Here is a 20,871-nt window from a genome sequence, read left to right as displayed (position 1 = left end):
GGCACAGGGAGACTCCTGCAGTGGGCGGCCACAACCGCAGGGAAGGCCAGGGCAGCGGGGCTTTGCTGTTGGCCTGGGTCGGCCACAGCCGAGACAGGGCACAGCCACAGGTGGGCCCCGGCGCCACCCCAGGCGGGGCAGAGGCGCTGCTGGCGCTTGTCCCTGGCGGGGGGGTCTAGGCTTCTTACTCAGAAAAGCAGCTCTGAAGAAGAGACAAAACTTTCTGTAACTGCCTTTGTCTTCAGCATTCCTTCTCACCCCTCCAGGGCAGCAAAGATGTTGGATCCCAAACAACATCCTGTTGCATTCCTGAACTATTAACATAAATTAACAGCCAATACAATATTTTCTCACACCTGTGGGCAATGCCTTGCAAAAGAAGGGACTCACTGAAGAGTCAGAGAAAATGATTTTCTCTCACAGAGATGTGGGTTTTGAAAGAGAGAAAGAAATGTTTAGAAAATTTCCTATTTGTATTCCTGACAAGGTTTGAGAGTCCACTGCCTCTAGGAAATTAGAGTGAGCAGTCCTGAAGAGCTACCTTAGGAGCTGCCAAAGTGAAGAACGATTCTCCTCTCTGGGTAGCCTTTGCTTTGATCTTTGAATCACAAGATGAAAATTTTAGGACACTGATTTAAAGAACACTTTCCTTAACTGCTTAGCTGGAAGGTATTCAGTGGCCAATAAATCCTGGCTTGGAGCTACCAGTATGCATTAGGGCTCTGCAGAGCCCTGCAGTGAAGAAACTTCTTATCTTTAACTCAGGGTTTCCACAACTTATCTTGTTCACAAAACCCAAATTTTACCTACCACCCGTTACCATCTCGAAGGACTAGGAAATGTTGGTCTGTAGAGTTTTAAAGGAATATTCCTGGCTCAAACTTCCACATGTAACGTATTTGCCACGCGTGTGCTGAGGGGAAGGGAAAGGTGCTCTCATGTATGCAGGGCCCAGGTCCACGCTTCAGGTCCCCTGAAGACTTGACTTAAAGGAGTTTTCTAGCAGGACATAGTTGAAGATGGGGATAAAGAGACAACAGGACGTAGAGTGATGATGAAGACATAGTGGAGAAATCAGACAGGAACCACACTCTGTCCAGTTTTCTTATTGAATCTGACTTTGGAACTGGCCTTAGTGGGCCGGTTCTGTTATTTATCCCACCAGCTGCAGGGAGGGCCACAGGCCTGCCCTCCAGACCCTGTCCCTGGTAGGACCAGCATTCCAGAGGGCAGGGTTCAATCTAGCCAGCCTCCAGGCTGCCTCGGGAAGGCAGTTCCTGAGTCCTACCCCAGGTGCGCTGAGCACGTGGGACAGGAAGCCGAAAGGAGAACACCGGCCCTGCTCACCCGGCCACCGTCTGGCAGCTGGGAAGAGACAGGCTGGAACTTGTTTTTAGCTTCTGCGGCTCAGTAACCCCACCCACTGGCAACTGAGGCGCTCTCTTATCAGCCGAAGAGCTACTCCCCTTCCTTTGGGGAAGAGTGAGAAAGAACTGTTCCTCTGATACTCCCCGAGTTGAGAAAGAGTAGCAGCCAGGGAACGCGAGGAGGGGAAGGTTTCCTGCCCAGAACGGCAGGCCCTTGGGGAGACTGGGGTGAGCACCGAGGTGGAGGGTGCCAGCCATGAGATAACATAACCTATGACAAGCGGAGCAGACGGGGGCGGTCATTAGTCCAATTTAGGTGGAATTTGAGGTGTCTGGGGTGCTTTTTGGTGGAGAAGCTGAGCAGGCAGTTGGAAATATGAACTTGGAGAAAATCCTGGGAGGCGTGGAGGTATGGGTTTTTGAATTGCTGAGCTCTGGGTGATAGCTGGAGCCCCAGGCATGGACGGCATTGCCAAAGGAGAGCACCTAGGAAAGGAGAGCACCTAGGACAGGCGTGCTCAGCCGGAGAGGCCCAGGCTGCGCTCAGAGGCTCCTCGAGAGCTCTTCCCACAGTTCCTGGGCCCGGACCCTCCGTCCTCCCTCCCTGCACCCCCTCCCCTGGTCCCCAGGGGTTCTGAGGGCCTCCTCCCCGTCCTGTCGCTTTGAGAATCCCTCCTCTGCAGTGAGCAGCTGCAGGCTGAGGCTGCGAGGCCACAGGACCCCAGGGAAAGTCAGGGTGAAGGCGAAGGAGCAGGAAAAGGAGTGCACGGAGGGGCCACGATGGGGCCAGACCTACTCAAACTGCCTGGAATTCCTTTTTCCAGCCACACCAGAACGTCTCCCTCATCTATCCTTTCCTTTCTCTCTCCTCTAGTGTGAAAACGTTCACTGAGCAAAATCTAGCTTAACTGACTATAAACATTCCTGTAGGCTGTGCTGTGTGATGCTTGTATGCTGCCAACTAGCAGGCACTCTGCAAAGGTTTGTTGAACTAAATTGGTCAATCCCAATTTACAAGTAAGGGTGCTTTTCCTTCTCGAGGTTGTTCTTTAGGACATATCAGTGTTGAGTATGAGCACCCTAGTGAAGTCTTCTGAAATCCGTTTCTAGGTTTTCTAGGTTTTCCTTCTGTTGAGTTAGCCTGTAGCCTTGGTGCCAGCAGCCCTTGGGTTTTTACATTAAATTAGTTGAGCGTGAGAGTTAAGAGAGCCTAGAGATCACATCTTTTGACTTTTGATGCTTCAGCAAGTTTTATTAAAATTTTCAGGAATTTACTACATTTTCATGTTGTTAATATCCATCAGAAAGGCTAAAATGCTCATTTATACCTCAACATTAAAATAATATTTGATCACTGCTTTGCTATTCTACCACAGCATTCTAATTTTTATCATAATTGGACTTAATGGCTTTTTAGGAAAGGATGGCCGTGTCCTGAGAGAAGTAGTTAAGCACCTGCTCCATGAAATGACCCTCTCTGGACAGAGGTTTATCAAACTCTACAGAAAAGAGAAAGACAGGTGACCACAGGTTAGGAGGCCCAGGGCCGCCTCCCTGGCGGCTCTGCTCACTGAAATGCAGATGTGCTTCCTCTCCCTCCGAGGCCTCCTCGCTGCTTAGTCATCCTCCCTTCTGGCTCCTGCTGTGCTGTATTCTCATCTGTGCTTCTCATACGTTAAAACTAATAGCGCCAGAAATGTCCTGCTGTGTGATTTTTCTGTAAACCTAACAGCTTCTCTAATAAAACTATATATAAAAGGAATGTCTCACTTTTGAAATTATCTCTATTCCATTTTATCGACTCAGGTTCAGATGAAGAAATAAGACACGACAAAGAAATTAATCGACAGATAATAAAACTTGTAGGTTTTATGCTTCTCCTGGCCAAGGAAACGTTTCAGGCTAAATCATGAAGAACTCATCAGTTGCCCGTGTTTTACTAATTCCAGATTCTTTAGTCAAAGAGATGCCCAGCCAAGGCCTGCACTATAGATTTCCCTCTCTCACAGGCTCCCAAGAACCCAAGAAGTTGCCTTCTTTTATAGCTTCCATCTTGCTTTTCAGAAAATCCCCAGATATATATTTTATATTATTTTATATTTTCTAGGGCCCTTGGTTCACTTTTCCTGAGAGGCAGCAGGGTTTCGCGGAGAGCTTCGGAGTCAGTGAGCTGTGGGTTTGACTCCTGATTTGCTGTCTGATCTTGGGTTTCTCAGCCCTTCTAGAATTAAGCCTCAGTTTCTTCAGCTATATAAATGGGAATAAAATCATCCACCTCCCCGTACTGTTAGGAATAAATGAGATTGCAAATTTACTCAGCACAGGCCTGGCACAGAGTTGTGCTTCAATATCTGTTTTTCAAATTTGAGATCTTTATATTTTCTACCTTCTTTATTATTTCTACCTTAACAAATACAGGTTGTGGATGAAATATATTGGTACTTGCCAAGTGAATGTGTATTTCGGCTAATCAGTGATAGAGGAGGCAAAAAGAATGGGCTTGGTTTTGGTGAGCGAATTAGGAGGCAGGCTGGGCTTTGAAGGAGGCTGTGCTCCATGTTGGTGGAGAGGGGAGCAGGCCTTCCCAGGAAGGGCAGCGACATTAGCAAGGGCGAAGAGGCTGGGAAACGGAGAGTGCATGTGTGGAACCCAGACAGCTAGAGCAGATGGGTGTGTGGTGGCCAAACTGTAGTGCACCTCAAATGCCAGGCCATAACCAAAACAGCTCTACTGAGCTCACATTTGTATCTCCATGCCTCTCTAACATGTTCTAAGGCGTGCTCGACCTCGTAAAGGATATGAGATTTATAAAACAGCCACTGGCCACGCCAGCAAGTTTACAGCTTTCCACAAATCTAACGCAGCTCTTTTGGTTATAAGGACAGAAACCTCCTTACCTGGAAAAAGGAAATTTATTGGCTTATGTCACTGGGAACCCAAGGGCTAGGTCCCAGGTTTCATACAGTATCCCTGAGGCTGTGTCTCTGTGGTGCTCTCCTCTTTGTCGACCCTCTGCCTAGACAAGCTTCTTCCAAGGGGAGAAACCCAGGTTCACATGGTCCTCAGGCTCCCCATCTCAAGTGTGGGCACTCCCCCCTCTCCCCTCCAAAAGACTCTCCTTAGACCAGCTTGGATCATGAGACATCCAAATCAATCACTGTCACCAGGGAGATAAGGTAGCATGGGACATGGGGGTCTGCGCGTAATGATGACCTTACCAGGTTTGGGGTGGGGTGGGGGAAATTCTTGAAAACAGAAGAAGCCAGGCAGGCAAAAAGTAAGAAACACCCAAGTGAAGCATGAAAAGAAGACACTGGTTAGAAGAAAGAGGCATACACTGTCCTAGAGGAAGCTGATAAGAGAAAGCACAGAGGAAGAGCTAGGGGGTGTAGAGATAAAGATAAGAGCCCAAAACTCAGTTGTTTAACATGATTGCAGCATCTTAATTCTGCTTCAACTTTCAATTAATTTTACTTTTCCTTTATTAAAAAATTTACTTTGATGGTAGTACTTTTGGAACCAGTTACTCCTCACAGCCTCTGGATGAGAGTTGGCCAAGGTAAGGAAGCCAAATTTTAAGAGATATGATGGGCATATAGTATTTTGGGATGGTTCCATTTTATTTTATTTTATCCACCTTGAATATTGTTTTAGAAATTTCTAATATATAGCATAGAATCTTATATGAAAGTCTAAATTGTGAAGTTATTTAAATAAGTCTAGATCTTCACATTTAAAACCAAAGAGAAACGTATTCGCAGTACATTTACCAACAGAATTTGCTGATCTGTATTTTTATATTTGAGACATGGAAAGATGAAATGCTCTTTCTCAGTATCTTAATAAACTATTGAACAAAAGACTCCTAAAATGATAATTTATGCAGTGGATTCGACTTTGAGTTCTTTTGTACCCAGTTTAGAGGGCAACAGAATATAAACTTTAAAACATACTGCTGCCTCCACTGTGTGTGTGGTATCATTTCAGATCACCAAGTCAGAATAAAGGGGCATTTGAAATGTACATACCGAAAAATTAACTCTCTGTGTTGAGGTCTACTCCCTATACATTCTCTGGGCAAACCTTGACTGTGCACTTACTATGGCTAATAGAGCCTGGAACCAGGAAATTATAAAGATGGGTGATCTCTGGTTTCTACCTGAGGAAGGTTTTCAACTCCCCTCAAGACTACTGTGGAATCCAAGATTGTAGGATAAATATTTTATATCAGAAAGGGCACTTCCAAACTGAGATTCTTCTTATTTATGTCTTAGAAAAATGTCTTATCCTTTCCAGAGCACTAGAATTATCCAGACGAGGATTTCCATCAACTTGGTAACTGTAACAGTTCCATTCTTCATGGTTGTCTATATGGGAATGCAAAGTTTTACATACAGGATTGCCTTGGCAGCCCCTACACACACACTCAGGGTGTGTGATTTTATACTGCATCTGGAGTAAGACCTCACATCCCCTACAGAAGAGGCATCATAGATTTGAGCTCTTTCAGTGGTATTCAAGTGTACTTGCTTGCTTTTTTAAAAAGCAAACAACTCCTTATATGCGCAGCTAGCTCTTCCTAGACTCATGTATTTGTGGTAGTTTTTACCATGGAAGTGGGAAATCATAGAAACCAGAGAGATCCTTCAATCTAACCTCATTTTAACAATGATGATCAGAACGAAAGGGGCGTGGGGCATTTTTAAGTGGCTTTGCTCAGGTTATACAGCTAAGTGAGAAGAGCCAGTTCTCAACCCAGGTCTGATGCTCTCCTTTGCTCGCTGTGTTCTGAACTTCTTTAACCTTCTGTGTGGTTCTGGTTTTTAAAGGCAGCAGCCTCCTTGGAAAGAAGAAAAGCATCCCGGGTTCAGACTAACATCTGCACTTGGCAGGTATGCGGGGTTGTTTCCTGGGAGAAATTAATTTTGAAGACAGAGGCTAATCAATTTGATTGTCCTGATGTTCTTTATATATCATCTGATTACCAGAGCATATTTATGGCAGTTGTGTTTCTATGAAATGGTAAAAAAAAAAAAAAAAAAAACCCTACCATTTATCAAATGTCCAAAGAGGACAGTAAAGCATAGTGTAAGAACATGAGATCTGGGGAGGGACTACCAGGGTTTGTCTTTTACCGTGGGACCTTGGGCAAGTTAGTCTACACGCCTCAGTTTACTCCTCTGAGAAATGGAGGTGGTAGTACCTCTACCATGGGATGGTTGTGAGGCATAAATGAGACAGTACGTGGGAACGTAAGTGTTCAATAAAGCTAGCTGTTATTATGGTCACTTTGGACCAGATCCCAGTGGTGTTTGATATAATGTCAATTTTTTCAATCCTGATAATACCCTGTAAGGATGGTATTAATTTCTGTTTTAAGAGGCTAAGTGATTTGCTCAAGGCCACTTAGCTAATATGTGGTGAAACTGAGAGGTTTTTTTTTAAACCAGAAAACCTTTTTTTAGTAGAAAATTTCAAACATACGTAAAAGAGAGAAGAGGGATAATGAAGCCCTTTGTGCCAATGCCTCAGTTTCAGTCCTTCTCGCATTCCACCAGCCTTGCTTCACCTCCGCTTCCCTCCCTCCCTTTCCCACTCCCACCCCACCGCCAGCTAGATAGGCTACTTCACCTGTAGATGTCTGTCGCAGTGTAAGGTCAAAAGATCCTCAAACAACAGCCATAAAAAACCCCACCACGTAACCACAACGCCGTTATTATACTTAACAAAAGTGACGGTAGTTCCCTAGTGTTCTTTAATTCCCAGTCTCTAGTCAACCTTTTTCCTCTGGAGCCTTTTTGAGTCTGCGGAGAAGCTAGGACCTGAACCCAGGTCTCTTGATTGCAGAGCCCACCTACTTTCCGTTACATCACACGCGTTCTGAACCGCCACCTCCCTCTGTCTGAACATAGTGCAGCCATGGCGCATAGTCAGGCCACATGAGACTGTCACCTGGAATGGACCACAAAGAGGCGTCTCAGGCTGACTTGAAGTTATCAGGGCACTTTCAAGTCCATAAAAGGCAGAAAGTTTGACCCTCAGATAAGTGAATAATCATTCCTTGGAGCCAAGACTATGTGTGAAGTGGAGCTGTCTAGAAGAATTTCAGAAACTTGCTATAGATGAGAGGTTTCCAGATTTTTTATCTTAGGATCACTTCATACTCTTAAAAAAACATTGATGTCATCAAAGAGCTTTTGTTTACTTGGGTACATCTATCAATATTTTTGTGTCTATATTAGGAAATAAATTGAGAGATATAAATATATTAATTCATTTAAAAATAATTATAAACCCATTCCATGTCAATGTAGTAAATAACATATTTTTAAAGAAACAATTATATTTTCCAAAACAAAAAATTTACTGAAAAGAGTGGCATTGTTGTACATTTTACAAATCCCTTCGAGATGGGTCACTTCTTTGCTGATGCATTCAGTCTGTGGTGATAACATATCACTGCTGGAAAACTCCACTGTACACTCGTGAAAGAATGAGGACGAAAGGGCAAATAACACTGTAGTATTATTTTGGAAATAGTCTTGACCTTGTCTTTGCCCTGAAAGGGCTTGAGAACCAGTGTTACAGATGATGCTTCACGGAGAAACAGTTATTCTCAGGTGGAGAAACTCTGGTACAGCCACAGAAAATCACCCTGGCTCCCGCGATCTCCTGAGTTAAGGGGAAGATTAGGAAGGTGTTAGAGGGAAGCCAGGAAGCCGGTGCCCGCCTCGCTGGAGTCGCCCCGATGCCATCAGCTTCGAGGCGCGGGCTGCCTGAGTTCAGTGAAAGCCTTTCTGGGTGTGGGGAATCCTCAGGGGCTATTACTGACGAAAGGCACTTCAGGTAGGTCTAAACCTCTACTTTTATGGATGATTCTAAGTTGGTGTTTCTTGCCTTCTCTTCTGTTGCTAATATTCAGCAAAGAATATTGCATTTTCCCTAAGGAAATGCGGATTTTTCAGCCATCCTCTCTCCTCCCCCCTTAGGACCAATTCTGACTCTGCTCTTCACAAGAGTGCTCTGAGCACCAAGCCCCAGGACCCCTACGGCGGAGCGGGCCCGTCGGTCTGGCCTGCCCCATACATGGGTAAGACTCCAGGCCCACTGCCACCAGCGCCTGTGCTCTCTCGTTCTGTCCTGCAGGCACGGAGGGAGGAGAGCCCGAACGGAGTATGCGCGGGATTGGTAGTCTACGGAGACAAACCTCGTGTGTGTGTGTGTGTGTGTGTGTGTGTGTGTGTGTGTGTGTGTGATGAAATGAGGATGGCGCTGAGAGCGTCACACTCTTGTTTCCTGCTTCTTCCACTGAGCCTACCTCGTTAGCATCCCTTGGCCTGCCAGCTTCCTCTGCTCCCCCACCGTGCTTTCCCTTTTTCCGGCCCTCATCCTCTTTTGTATGGACTCTTACAATAAGTTCTTAACTGGTCTCCTTACTTCTAGTCTTACATCCTTCCAGTTCAGTTTTATGTTGGGTTCTCTAAGGGTCCCCTTTCTCCCCTCAGAATCTTAACAAACAAATAAAACTAGAAGTGACCAATGCGGTAAATATCATCTTTCTTATAGCTAAGACCAGGTTGGAGGAAGTGCCTTCTCTCTGTGGGGCCATGGCCTGTTAGGACCAAACCCCAGAATGAGGCTGGCAGCACTGGCCCAGGGTGGGCCTCCCCCATTTCAAGAGTCCTTGGGGGAAGCGGCTGTGGCTCAAGTGGTTGAGCACCCACCTCCCACATGGGAGGTCCCGGGTTCGGTTCCCAGTGCCTCTGGAGAAACAAAAACAAGCAACAAGCAAAACAAAACAGAGAAAACCAACCCAAGGAAGCCGATGTGGCTCAGTGGCTGAGCGCTGGCTCCCTACATAGGCGGTCCTGGCTTCAATCCCGGGTACCTCAAAGGAAAAAGCCCTTGGGTGAGACTGCAGGCTGAGGGGGCAGAGGAGCAGGCATGTCCTCGGCGGGAAGGCCCGTCCCAGAGGGGAAAGAAGGCGCTGAACTGGATCCCAGCTTTGCCTCTTCAGTATTCCTACCCCCTTTCCTGTCAGACCGCCACTTTCCCTCCCTTGGGGCAGAGGGAATAAAGAGAGGCCAGGAGCGGGAAAAGGGCATGAAAAGGGCATTCTCACGCCATCGCACTTCCAGAATGAACCCGGATCTGATCATATCGCTCTCCTTCTTAAATCTCTATGTCACTTGCTCTCCAAATTCCTGTTTGGAATGACTCAGAGCTCCAGGGTCTGGTCTGCCCCTTCTCCCTTCTCTCTCCACTCACCAGCCTCATTCCCCACATCAGCCATGGGAGCTACTCTGAGTTCTGCTAATGTTTCATCCCGTTCCCATCTCTTCCTCTCCTAACTTCTTCCTGGCCTCCCTGACCAGCATCCCTCCTCACTCTGTAAGCCCCAGCTTGTTGTCATCCTTTCTGTGGAACCATCCTCAACGTCCTCCCTCTGCCAGCCCAGAGCCACCCACAGCCTCCTTCCACCCCCGAACTCCTGAGCCTGCAGCTCAGCACCTGGACTGCCTTGCAGCACAGACATGCTCGCCTCCTGCTCGCCTGTTGGCCTCTTGAAGTCAGCATCTTAATGGTGTTATTCTCTCCCGCACCTAGCACAGTGCCTGGCACAGAGGAGCCCTCGTGATGGAGCGGTGTGGACAGGGTAAACCTTGGCTCCCGTGTACAGAACACTTGCTGAAACACATTCTAGGTGCCAGCATCTAACCCGTGAAATGAGGCTGATTGGTTCAAGACAGATTTCAGACCTGCCTTCCAGGGGCTTATCATCTAGAACAGGGATTCTTAACCTTTTCTGCTCCATGGACCCCTTTGACAGTCAAGTGAAAACCATGGACCTTTTCTCAGAATGTAGTGGCAGGTAGTTTTATGACACTCACCCAGTGTCGGGTCTAACAACTACCATAATTCCAAAGTATGGATGAGTATAAGCCATTTCTTGAGATATGCAACAACTGTAATGTGATATGAAATGAATAATACTATAATTTATTGCATACATTCATAAGTGAAGGAAATGCTAGATTTCAATTAGAGGTCAGAGAAAATAGAGATAATAAGTTGATTTTCTCCAGTTCAAGTTCACAGACCCCTGAAGCCTGTGAACCCCTGGTCTGGAAGAAGGAGTGGTCTTGAATTACCCAGGCCATGTGCAGGTTGCCCCTTTCCACAGGCACTGAGTGCTATGTATTTGTTCTTGAAATAGGGGAATAAATAAATCTTTGACAGAAATGGCACCAGTTTGTCTGGTTTTCTTTACTTTTTAGACTACATAAAGACTAAAATAGTTTCTCTTCCTTCTGAGGAGTACATTTATGGTCTTATTTCCTTGCATATATAGTAGGAATGGGATTTAATAACCATCGTTGATGGTATTTGTTCCCTTGGTGCCATTCCGAGATGACTACATTTGCCTAAACGTTTGCTTGCTTGTAAAGTATGAGAACTCTAAGGACTGGTTAGGAACATGTAGCCATGTTTCCACACATGGGAATAAGAGAGTCAGGCTGGCAGTTCATGTTGGAATTGGATGTGAGTCCACTGCTCCCTGCTTAGGGAAAAGCACTGGATATATGGGAAGATGGAGTAGTTTAGCGTCAGGATAGGTAGAGATGGGAATATAGAAACAAAGCCTTAAAAAAAAAAACGAGGACTGTGATGAGTGGGGGGTGCGGGATTGCAGCCAAATCTTTTCCTCCCTGGAACAGATTGCTAGATTTTACCCAGGAACCTTGAGTAAAGAGCTGCATTTCTGCCTCATTGTTCCTTCGTTTGCATTGGTCAAAGGCCTTAGAAAGCACAAAGGAGTCATTAGTAATTTAAGCAAGGAATTTTTGAGACTTGGATGCAAAGAGAAAAAAGTCAGGCAAGCGAGTAGCTGAATCAATTCAGAAGTACTTGTGCTGAGAGCGTAGCAGATGCTGAAGGAAGAGGTGGAAGCCGGCGGGTTTGTGAGAATGACTAAGAAAGCCAAGGACCAGAGACGTTGGTCCACGTTACTGGGGCTGTCAGCAAAGCAAAAAGGAAGACATGGTGGGGCAGGATCCCTGGGGCGGCTGGGGGCTCCTGGCAGGCTGCCTTTCCAAATCAGTGGCTAACATGTGCCAGGCCCCAGCGACAGACGGCCATGCAAGGTGCAGGGCCTGCAGCCTGGGTGCCTGTGACCTCTGTGCCTGCCTCTGCAGTTGCCCGCACGTCCAGCAGAACTCAGAAACACGTCCAAATATGGATGTGTTTACATGGGAGAGCTGGGTGTGTTTAAAATATTATTCAAGTCTCCAAGGATGGGAATTATTTCTGGAGAATTAGATTTGTTGGTGGGAGCTATTTTAAAGGGTTTCATGTGTTTTCCCCTGTAATTCATAAAAGTTTTTCATTTTCTCTCCGTTTGGATTTTTAAAATATCAACTAGCTTTGCAAAAACGACCTTTCTTCTTATAGAACCAACCAAATAAAGATTTAAAAAGTGATGGGAAAATATAATTGAAGCCCAGCATCTTATACTCTGTAGAAGAAGCAGTAATAACTGTTCTTTCCCTGAGCATAGTAATGAAACGTCAATTAATGTTCCCACTAATTTTTTTTGGGGGGGGTGGCAGTAGGCAGATGGTAGCAGAGCATCTGCTCATAGCTTAATTACATGAGCAATAAACTATGATGCATTCGCCAGTGGAGGCTTGTGTCCCAAGAAAATAGAGTCATTAGTCTGATACATGTTAAGCAATTTTCATAATCGTTATTGGGTTGCATGACAATTGGGCATAAATGGTAAACAGTTGATATAAATGATAGAAATAAACTTTTATATAACCCAAGATTTTTATAATTTCCCCCCTCTTGTTTTAATTTTCCAGAATCTGTAAAGAGAAATGTTGATCATTTCCCTGGCATCATGTGCAGATTAATTATCATTTCTCTCTCACACACACACACGAGGGCTCTCGGTGACACTTGCTAGCAGCACTGCCCTCCCCCTTAGCTAGGACTGTCCCCTAACTCCATTCTTCTCAGCGCCAGCAGTTGAAAGAGGCCCGGCTGGTCATGTCCTTTCAGGGAGCTGCCTACAGCTAAGGGCAGAGGAGGGCACTGATAGTCATCTGCTCACACCAGAACTGCAGGTGCTTTGGGGACTGGAGCCCTTGGCTCCTCCACTGGGAAGCAGTGGACCCTAGGAACCTTTCAGCAGGCCATCAGCTTTGGTTTACGCAGAGGAGAGCCTCCCTGAAAGAATAAGACTGCTGATGACACTTGCCTGCACAGATGGGAGGGAGAGGGAAGGGAGCTCAAGCGTCCCAGGTCTCAAGAGAGGCAAAAAGAATGTCACCAGGATGGCAGGCCAGGAGGGGGAGGCTGAAACCCCAGAGGCTCCTCTTAGTACACACGCTGGTTAAGGGACCTAACTTGCCTTCCCCTCAACTCAGCTAGTCACGAGTTATTTTGGTTAGTCGGGCGTGGAGCACACAGAGGGAGCAGTCTCGGTCATGTCTACTCGGGTGAGGTCAGCTCTCAGGATTTGGTGGCTGCAAGGTTTCCTGGAACCAGATGTGGCTGTAGTCATCACTGTCCCATCTCCTGGGGGACCAACGGGAATGAATTTCCTGTTCAGAAAGCCAGTCACGACTTGTTCTCTCTTTATTTTGAACCCTTTATTTATAGTTGTATAATATTTTTTATCCAGTAGTAAAAATCCAGGCTTGGCTAGTTTGGTTATGTGTCGACTTGATGTTCACCTCTCAGTTTTTGCCACCACCAGCCTTCTTGTCACCTATGCCCAAACTTGGGAGTTGTACTGAATTATTCTTTTTCCTTCATCCCTCACATCCATTCAGTAGCCAAGTCCTGTCCATCCCATCTCCACCGTGTAACTCAAATCTGCCCCTTCTTTTCCATCCTGACTGTTGACATCCTACTTCATTCCTCTCACCTGGACCACTGCCATTGGTTTTCTACCCGGTCTCTCTGCTCTTAGGCTTTCACCTTTCAGTCCCACTCCTAGCCTGCCACAAGTACAGTCTCTAAAGCTTAGCTCTAACCATGTCACTTTTCTAACCCAAATCTCTCATTCTTCCACATCATGCCATATCATAAGCAGGCTCCTTCACCCGACCTGCCATGATTTGGAGAAGCCTCCAATCCAGCCTTATCTTCCATTCCTCCCTTACCCATCCTCTGCGCCAGCCCTGGCTGCTGCTGGCGCTGCTCCCCCTTTCCTCCTGTCCCTCCTCCCCCTTCTCCCCCCTCCTCCCCCTCCCCCTCCCCCTCACCTCCAAGATGCTCAAGCACTCCATTTAGAGCACGTTGGTAGAGGCGTGGGCTCTGAAGACACACAGGCCAGAATTCTAGTCCCAGAATGTACTAACAGCATGGTCTTGGGGATGGTAGTAGCACCTAACTCCTAGAGTTGCTGTGAAGTAAATGAGATCCTCTGTGTAAAGCACTTAGCACCATGCCTAGCACAGAGTAAGCAAACAGTACTATTGCCCCATTTTTGTCATTAGCAATCCTCATTGTCATCCTCCAGTGTCAACTCAGATGCCAAGTTCTTTGCCATTTCTCAATATGAACATTCCGGGGAAGCCAAAATAGGGATAAGAAGCTTCTCTCCTCTCCTTTCAACAATTGCCACCCTTTTGTCTCTTGGCATCCCATTTCTTTATGTTCTTCTGTCACTACTGCTTTTTAGATGAATTAAATCACTGATGAAACCACTCTCTAAGAGTGGGCTGAGGACCATCTGTAGTAGAATTCCAAGGTACTTGTTAAAATCATAGATTCTTGGACCCTTTCTCACACCTTCTGAATCAAACTTGCCCCTTAAGTGCACTAAAATAAAGTTTGAGAACCACTAACTTAGATTCTGTTTCCATGGGCCTGAGAAAAATTCTGTGGTAGTGTGCTTACTCTGTCAGCCTCTTAGTGTTCCTGGAGCTCTCAGGGCTTCACTAGTTTTACATGTTCTTCCTGTGCTATGGAATTGGCTTCTGTGTTCTATCTTCTCACCTACATTCCATCACTCAGCCACACCTAGTATTTGGTCAATGCAGAACTCCATAAATACAAGTTGAATGAATGATTATTACATTTTATAGACTAATCAGGTTAACTTAGAGATTAATCATATCCAGGAGCTTATCTAAACTTAAAGTAAGCTATATTTAAAGGTTAGAACTTAAAAATTCGTCCTGCTTTTATACTGAAAAGTTATTGGTATACTTGATTGCTCCAAGGAGCACAATAACATTACATTTTTGGCACAATTCTTTGGTTTTAGCTCAGAGCAGTAGGGAATATTATATGTTGTCATCTACAGTATATTTTAGGGATTAAACAATACTTTATTCAGACAGAACTTATTCCAAATCAATTTTTTAAAACTTTGTGAGTAGCTAACACATATGCCCTTTAAATCGACTTAGACTCCAGATGCGTTTTCTTTTTAAAATAACTTGATTGTTTACAAGGAATATATATATATAACACAAGATATAGCATGGAACCTTTGATTTGTTCCTGTAGATATGGTAAGTGTGAAACAGTGTTGTATGCTTTTTTAGTATTTACCTTTCTCCCCATGATGAAACATTTGAGAGAGAGTTTCAATCTATATTTCCTTACTTTGTGATTTGAATAGAGGTTTTCAGACTTTATAAAAATTGTTCTTCCCTCAGGACATAGATAGTAAAAAAAAATTCAGACAGACAGTTTTACAGGAAAAGAAAGGTAGGATCCAACTTTAAACTCAAATTAGACCTATCTATTTTAATTTTATTAATGCTAAGGCACCTTAAGTAAACCTCTAGATACCAAAATTGCTTTAGAATTTTCAAAATTCTATTTTAAATCAGAAAGAATTACTAATTTGTGAATAAATAAAAATTAAAAATACCACACTAAGTATTTCTGTTCTTTCCTACTAGGTTACTGTGATGGTGAAACTGATGGACATGGGGAAGGTATGAACCGGTTTTATCTACCTATATTGGAGTGGGATGCCAATTATAGGACACTCAACCTTCTTTCAACATCTTCACTCATTTATACTCACGTTTTCAGAACTTCTCAGAATGCAAACCACTCCTGATTGGCATATTTTTCTGAGGTGCTCTATAAAATCAAAGCCAGCCATGATCAAAGTCTTGAGAAGTGAAATGTGTAATTCAATTACAAAGGTTCTTTACTATCCAAGTCCCCACAGTCTCACAGCCCCAAGGTTGTATAGGGAAGCAAAAGTTCTAGTCACAAAAAATAGAAACGAATCAATCACTTAAATGGTAAGTTATTCAAATCCCTTTTCAGCACCAATGTCAGCCTCTGCCCATCTCATAAGTCTTTGTGAGTCAGTCATTGACATGTATTGTAAATAAATATAGCAGGAAAATGCAAATTGTTTGAAAAATGAAGTTGTAAGTCTTGCAGAAGATGCTGGGTTTCATAAACCCGATTAAAGTAATGTGGTGATTTGGAGCTATATATCCCAGAAAAACATGTTCTTAAACGTAATCCGTTTCTGTGGGTATGAACCCATTGTAAGTAGGACCTTTTGACAAGATTACTTCAGTTAAGATGTGGCCCAACTCATTGAGGGTGGGTCTTAAGCCCACTACTGGAGTCCTTTATAAACAGAATGAAATTCAGGTAGATGAGAGAGAAAGCCCTGGGAAGCAAGAAGTTGAAAGTCAACAGCACCTGACAGGAAAAGAAGCTGCCAGGTGCATTGCCATGTGACGGGAAAGCCACGGACCACTGATCGCTGGCAGCCAGCCCCAGGACACCACAATCTTTGTGAAGAAAGCCTCTTCTGGTGATGTCTTGATTTGGACTTCTCCTAACTTCCAAACTGTGAGCCAATAAATTCCCAGTGTTTCAGCTGACCCATGCATGGTATTTGCTTTAGCAGTGAGGAACCTGACACAAGTAATGCTGGAGATCGGCTGAAATGACACTCAAAGCCATTGATCAATGAGGATCTGACACATTTCATTTATTCATTTGGCACCATACACTGTTTTCCTAAATCTCTGTCATCTGAAATTTAATTTTCGTAATCTGGAAATGTATGACTAAATTAGGTTTATACGTCCCAAAGAAAAGACCTCATGATGAATATACTAAATAAGGAGTATCTTGCATTAGAGGCATAATTCTTTAATATCATCCTGCATACTCCTTTTCTGGACATGCCATTTTAGACCTTGAATAAAATCATGAAAAGTTGAAACATTGGTAAACATGCAATCCATTAGGACAGAAATAAAAGAAATGGTTTCGAGGTTGTTTGCATTCCCCCAGTGAATTCTTTGAAGAATTCCCAACAACTCCTAGATATGAAAGGAGACGTAGAAACAATGAACTCTGAGAAAACAGTCCTCTTTAAGGCATTGGATTCTACCCCAACCATCTTCATGTAACCAACCTGTAGGGAGAAATAGCCTTATGAGTCACGAAGCCACCTCACTTGGCCCTTGAAAGTTTGCCCAGCATCTAGCTGTACCTTTGAGAGCAATTTTTAAAATTCTTGAGCCTCCCATTGTATCGATTTACAAAGACTCTCAAGGTCATTTATTCTGTCCTCAAGTTTGTTGAAAGTCTAATTTAGGGCCATTGTAGGCCAAGCACTATTTTTAAATATTCCCCACCAGGGAAATCAAACAAAGGCCGCTGCCCTCATGGAACTTACATTCCTGCAGCAGTTTAAATGAACAGTTAGACCAGGTAACATTTGAAGAGAAGAAAATCAACAAGTATATTGGCAAAATAAGCTCTTCTAAAAGATAGTGATTTGAATATCAAGATTTAAAAAGATACCCGGGAAAATTGATAAAGCCTGGAAACTTTTAGTAGAAATGGCCATTGTTATGAAGTCTGGGAAGGTTAACTGTGAAGGGCATTGCATCATGCTTGTTTACAGTATTGTCAGAAAATCACATCCTCCCCACCACCCCCATTCTTTTTTTTTTTTAAAGATTTATTTTTTATTATTTCTCTCCCCTTCCCTCCCCTCCCCCCAATTGTCTGCTCTCTGTGTCCATTCGCTGTGTGTTCTTTTGTGTCTGCTTGTATTCTTGTCAGCGGCACCCGGAGTCTGTGTCTTGTTTTGTTGCATCATCTTGCTGCGTCAGCTCTCCGTGTGTGCGGCACCACTCCTGGGCAGGCTGCACTTTTTTCGCGCAGGGCAGCTCTCCTTATGGGGTGCACTCCTTGCGTGTGGGACTCCCCTATGTGGGTACCACTCCTGCGTGGCAGGGCACTCCTTGTGCGCATCAGCACTGCACGTGGGCCAGTTCCTCATGGGTCAGGAGGCCCTGGGTTTGAACACTGGACCTCCCATGTAGTAGGCGGATGCACTATCAGTTGAGCCAAATCCACTTCCCCCCATTCTTAATTAATTCTGAATCCACGATTGCAATTATATCCCAAGTTTTATTAAAGATAATACTTATTTTGCATTTTTGATTCCATTTTTCAATCCTTTTTTTTCCTTCAGAATTTACTCAGACATTTCGGTCCCTGTTTTAAGCAACTTCTTTCTGGGATCCATTATCCTTGGATAAAAAGGCCATCCTGTAGTGGGGCTAGGATGAGACAGTGCCAGTCACCCCAGAGCTTGTGTGGACACCAAAGCCTAACAGCCTTCATGGTTCTGACCAGTCACCAGAGTCTCTAATGCTGGCTCTCCTTCCTGACGTTGCATCCTTAGTTCCTGAGGTCTGGCCCTTGTCCTCTAGTCTCTCTCTGAGAACAAAAGATGTCCACTTGTTTTGTGGCTCAGCATTCTCTACTTTTACCTGGCATGATTGAGAATGTGAATGCACAAAGCCCTGGAACAGCCCCTTGGTACAGGGCCAGGTTGTTTCACAGCAACTGGGAACCAGCTGGTGTTCCTTCAGCTGCCCAGGCTCACGCCCTCTTGGTTTTCTTTGCTTCCTTCTTACCCCCACTCCCCCAGTCCATCACCAAGTAGCTTCACCATCACCATGTCTTCCATACATTTTTCCTCCTCTCCATCCCTTACTTTCCTACTTCATCTTTCCTGCTTTATTGTGGGTCTCTCCTCAACCCCCTTCCTCCATTCTCTCCTTTGCCAAGCTTGCAGGACCTCCCTGAGCTGGCCTCAACCTTCCAAACTTTATTTCCTACCCCTCCCCTTAGAGAGCTACTTGACCGAAGAGCTGTCCACCATTTTCTTTCTCTCTCCAGGCCTCACTTGATTTTGTTTTTATTTTTCCCTTTCCCCATGTCTTAGAAGGGCCTCTCTTGTCCCCAGCTCCAGGGCCTTCCTTTGCCTCTCCCTTCTCTGCTCATCAGCAGCACTGAACCTGTAGTTGTCTTGGGCTTTGAACTGTTTTCATTTTTCCTCATGGTCATTTATGTGTTCCCTTATCTCCTAATGTTTAAATTCCTTCACGGCTGAATCCATGTCTTACGCATCTCTGCAACCCTCACAGTGATGCCCTTCTCTAGTGGAAAGTCAATAAATCTTTGTTGAGGGAAACGGACTTTGGCCCAGTGGTTAGGGCGTCCATCTACCACATGGGAGGTCCGCGGTTCAAACCCCGGGCCTCCTTGACCCGTGTGGAGCTGGCCATGCGCAGCGCTGATGCGCGCAAGGAGTGCCGTGCCACGCAGGGTGTCCCCCGCGTGGGGGAGCCCCACGCGCAAGGAGTGCGCCCGTGAGGAAAGCCGCCCAGCGTGAAAGAAAGTGCAGCCTGCCGAGGAATGGCGCCGCCCCCACTTCCCATGCCGCTGACGACAACAGAAGCGGACAAAGAAACAAGATGCAGCAAATAGACACCAAGAACAGACAACCAGGGGAGGGGGGGAAATAAAATAAATAAATAAATCTTTAAAAAATAAAAATAAAAAAAAAATAAATCTTTGTTGAATACATCAGATTTTACAAAAATAATTTGTTTGGCCAAAGATGGGATAGCTATCTTCTAATCCAATGAATGTGCCCTTTTTTTCCTTTTTCTTTTTCTTTAGTCATGTCTTTCCCTGGCCTATTGAAAGAAGAGAATCTGTTAAATGTTCCTAAGCTACTGCCAAAACAACTGTGGGAGACCAAGGAGGTAGGTACACAGTTCTCAGCCATGTTGTTGTCACCAAGTGTTTGTGCTCCAGTAAAACCTTGTAGAGAGGAAAGCAAGACACAAGGGATGAGAGGATCTGTCAGGACAGAAAGAGAAAGAATGATGGTTGGGAACGATGTTTCCAGTAAAAATTATCAGCAGTTGTATGGACAAACTAGTACAGTGATCTCTTGATTTCCCAAATATCATGTGAATTTACTCATTCAGAAAAGCCTGTTAAGTCCCTTATATCTTAGTCATATTATTAAAAGCTCTGAAACCTGGTTGCAAGATTGTTCTATTCTGTAGCCAGCAACTTGTCCCAGTCACCCAGCTTCTGTCTAGAATTGCCAGTGTGGCAAACTCAATTTCTTTAATCAAGGGCATTTGGCCCAAGTCCTCTGGGAGTGGTGACGCATCATCTGGTTTACCATGAGTCCAATGAGCCTTGGAGTATTTGCACCTAAAATCATGCTACCAACCTCACCTCCACCCTCTCTCTAAAACTTACCCACTGCGGAAGAGCGGGAGCTCCCGTGGTACTTGATTTGGCCGCTCCTTCTTCCCACAGGGAAGCCCTGTGAATGCTGAAGGAAAACATTTAGCCTCTTCCAGCCTTACTAAAGCGCACTGCAGCTGCTCTTATTGACTCTGTACTGGACTACCCCGTTTTGGATCCCTTTGGCCCAGTTCTCTTTTCTTCTGTCAAGTCTACTACCAAAGTCATCGTTAGCGTTAGGGTGGCCTTGAAAGGTGCCTTGCCAGGTGGCGCAGGGGAGCATAGCGTTCTGCCCAGTGATGCGCAGTCCCGTTCCCCGACGCTGGAGAGGAAGCGGGGCCTCAGGCCCGCACCTGCACGTTCCTCCAGCTTCTCAGTCCTGTGGACAATGCCTGAGGAGACAAACCATGCAGGAAACATGTCTCATGTTAAAAATTAAAATTCAAAGAAAAAAAAAGAAAGATTCTTTGTAAAAGCAAGATTTATTTGATGTTTAATCTTTTGGAGGAAAAAAAAAGATAGGATTTAAAACTCAGATATTTAAATATAAAAGAAGCAACCATGATGTGACTTCTTAGATGTGGGTGGCACAAGCAGTTTTGGAGGCTTTTATCTGATGACAACTACACCCCCTCCAGTAAGGAGGGCAGTGGCACCCGCTCCTCCCTGGACTACCAAGGCTTGCTCTCCAGAAGACGTGAAGAAATGCTCCTCCTCCTTGGTTTTTGAGGGTTCACGGTGCTCCGTAAGTCATTTCTGGGAGATGAGTTGGGTCAGTGGGTTCATGCATTTTTCAACATATATTTATTGAGCACGTGTTGCCAAGTAGTTCCAGGTTCAGGGATGCTACATTGAGTTAACTGAAAATTCCTTCAGGAAGATCCTTTTTTAAAACTTTCATGTGGCTTGACAGTGAGTCAGCCCA

At 44.9% G+C, this 20,871-nt stretch overlaps 1 protein-coding gene and 1 pseudogene across 2 annotated transcripts in view; both read left to right on the top strand.

Annotated features, from left to right (window-relative positions):
* The window catches only part of CRTC3 (CREB regulated transcription coactivator 3), a 113,620-nt gene that overhangs the window by 71,522 nt on the left and 21,227 nt on the right, over window positions 1–20,871 (top strand). For both annotated transcript variants that reach the window (XM_058294720.2, XM_071214380.1), the window contains exons 4-8: window positions 4,865–4,926; window positions 6,197–6,259; window positions 8,357–8,457; window positions 15,296–15,331; window positions 19,362–19,447. In XM_058294720.2, coding sequence (XP_058150703.1) covers window positions 4,865–4,926; window positions 6,197–6,259; window positions 8,357–8,457; window positions 15,296–15,331; window positions 19,362–19,447 — 348 coding nt within the window. The remainder of the gene's footprint in view (window positions 1–4,864; window positions 4,927–6,196; window positions 6,260–8,356; window positions 8,458–15,295; window positions 15,332–19,361; window positions 19,448–20,871) is intronic.
* LOC131278131 (small nucleolar RNA SNORA73 family) lies at window positions 20,183–20,368 on the top strand (annotated as a pseudogene).

The sequence above is a fragment of the Dasypus novemcinctus genome, chromosome 3, assembly GCF_030445035.2.
Source record: "Dasypus novemcinctus isolate mDasNov1 chromosome 3, mDasNov1.1.hap2, whole genome shotgun sequence".
In the NCBI taxonomy this organism is placed as follows: domain Eukaryota; kingdom Metazoa; phylum Chordata; class Mammalia; order Cingulata; family Dasypodidae; genus Dasypus; species Dasypus novemcinctus.
Note: the sequence above shows the minus strand (reverse complement) of the source record. Positions and strands in the feature narration are given on the sequence as shown.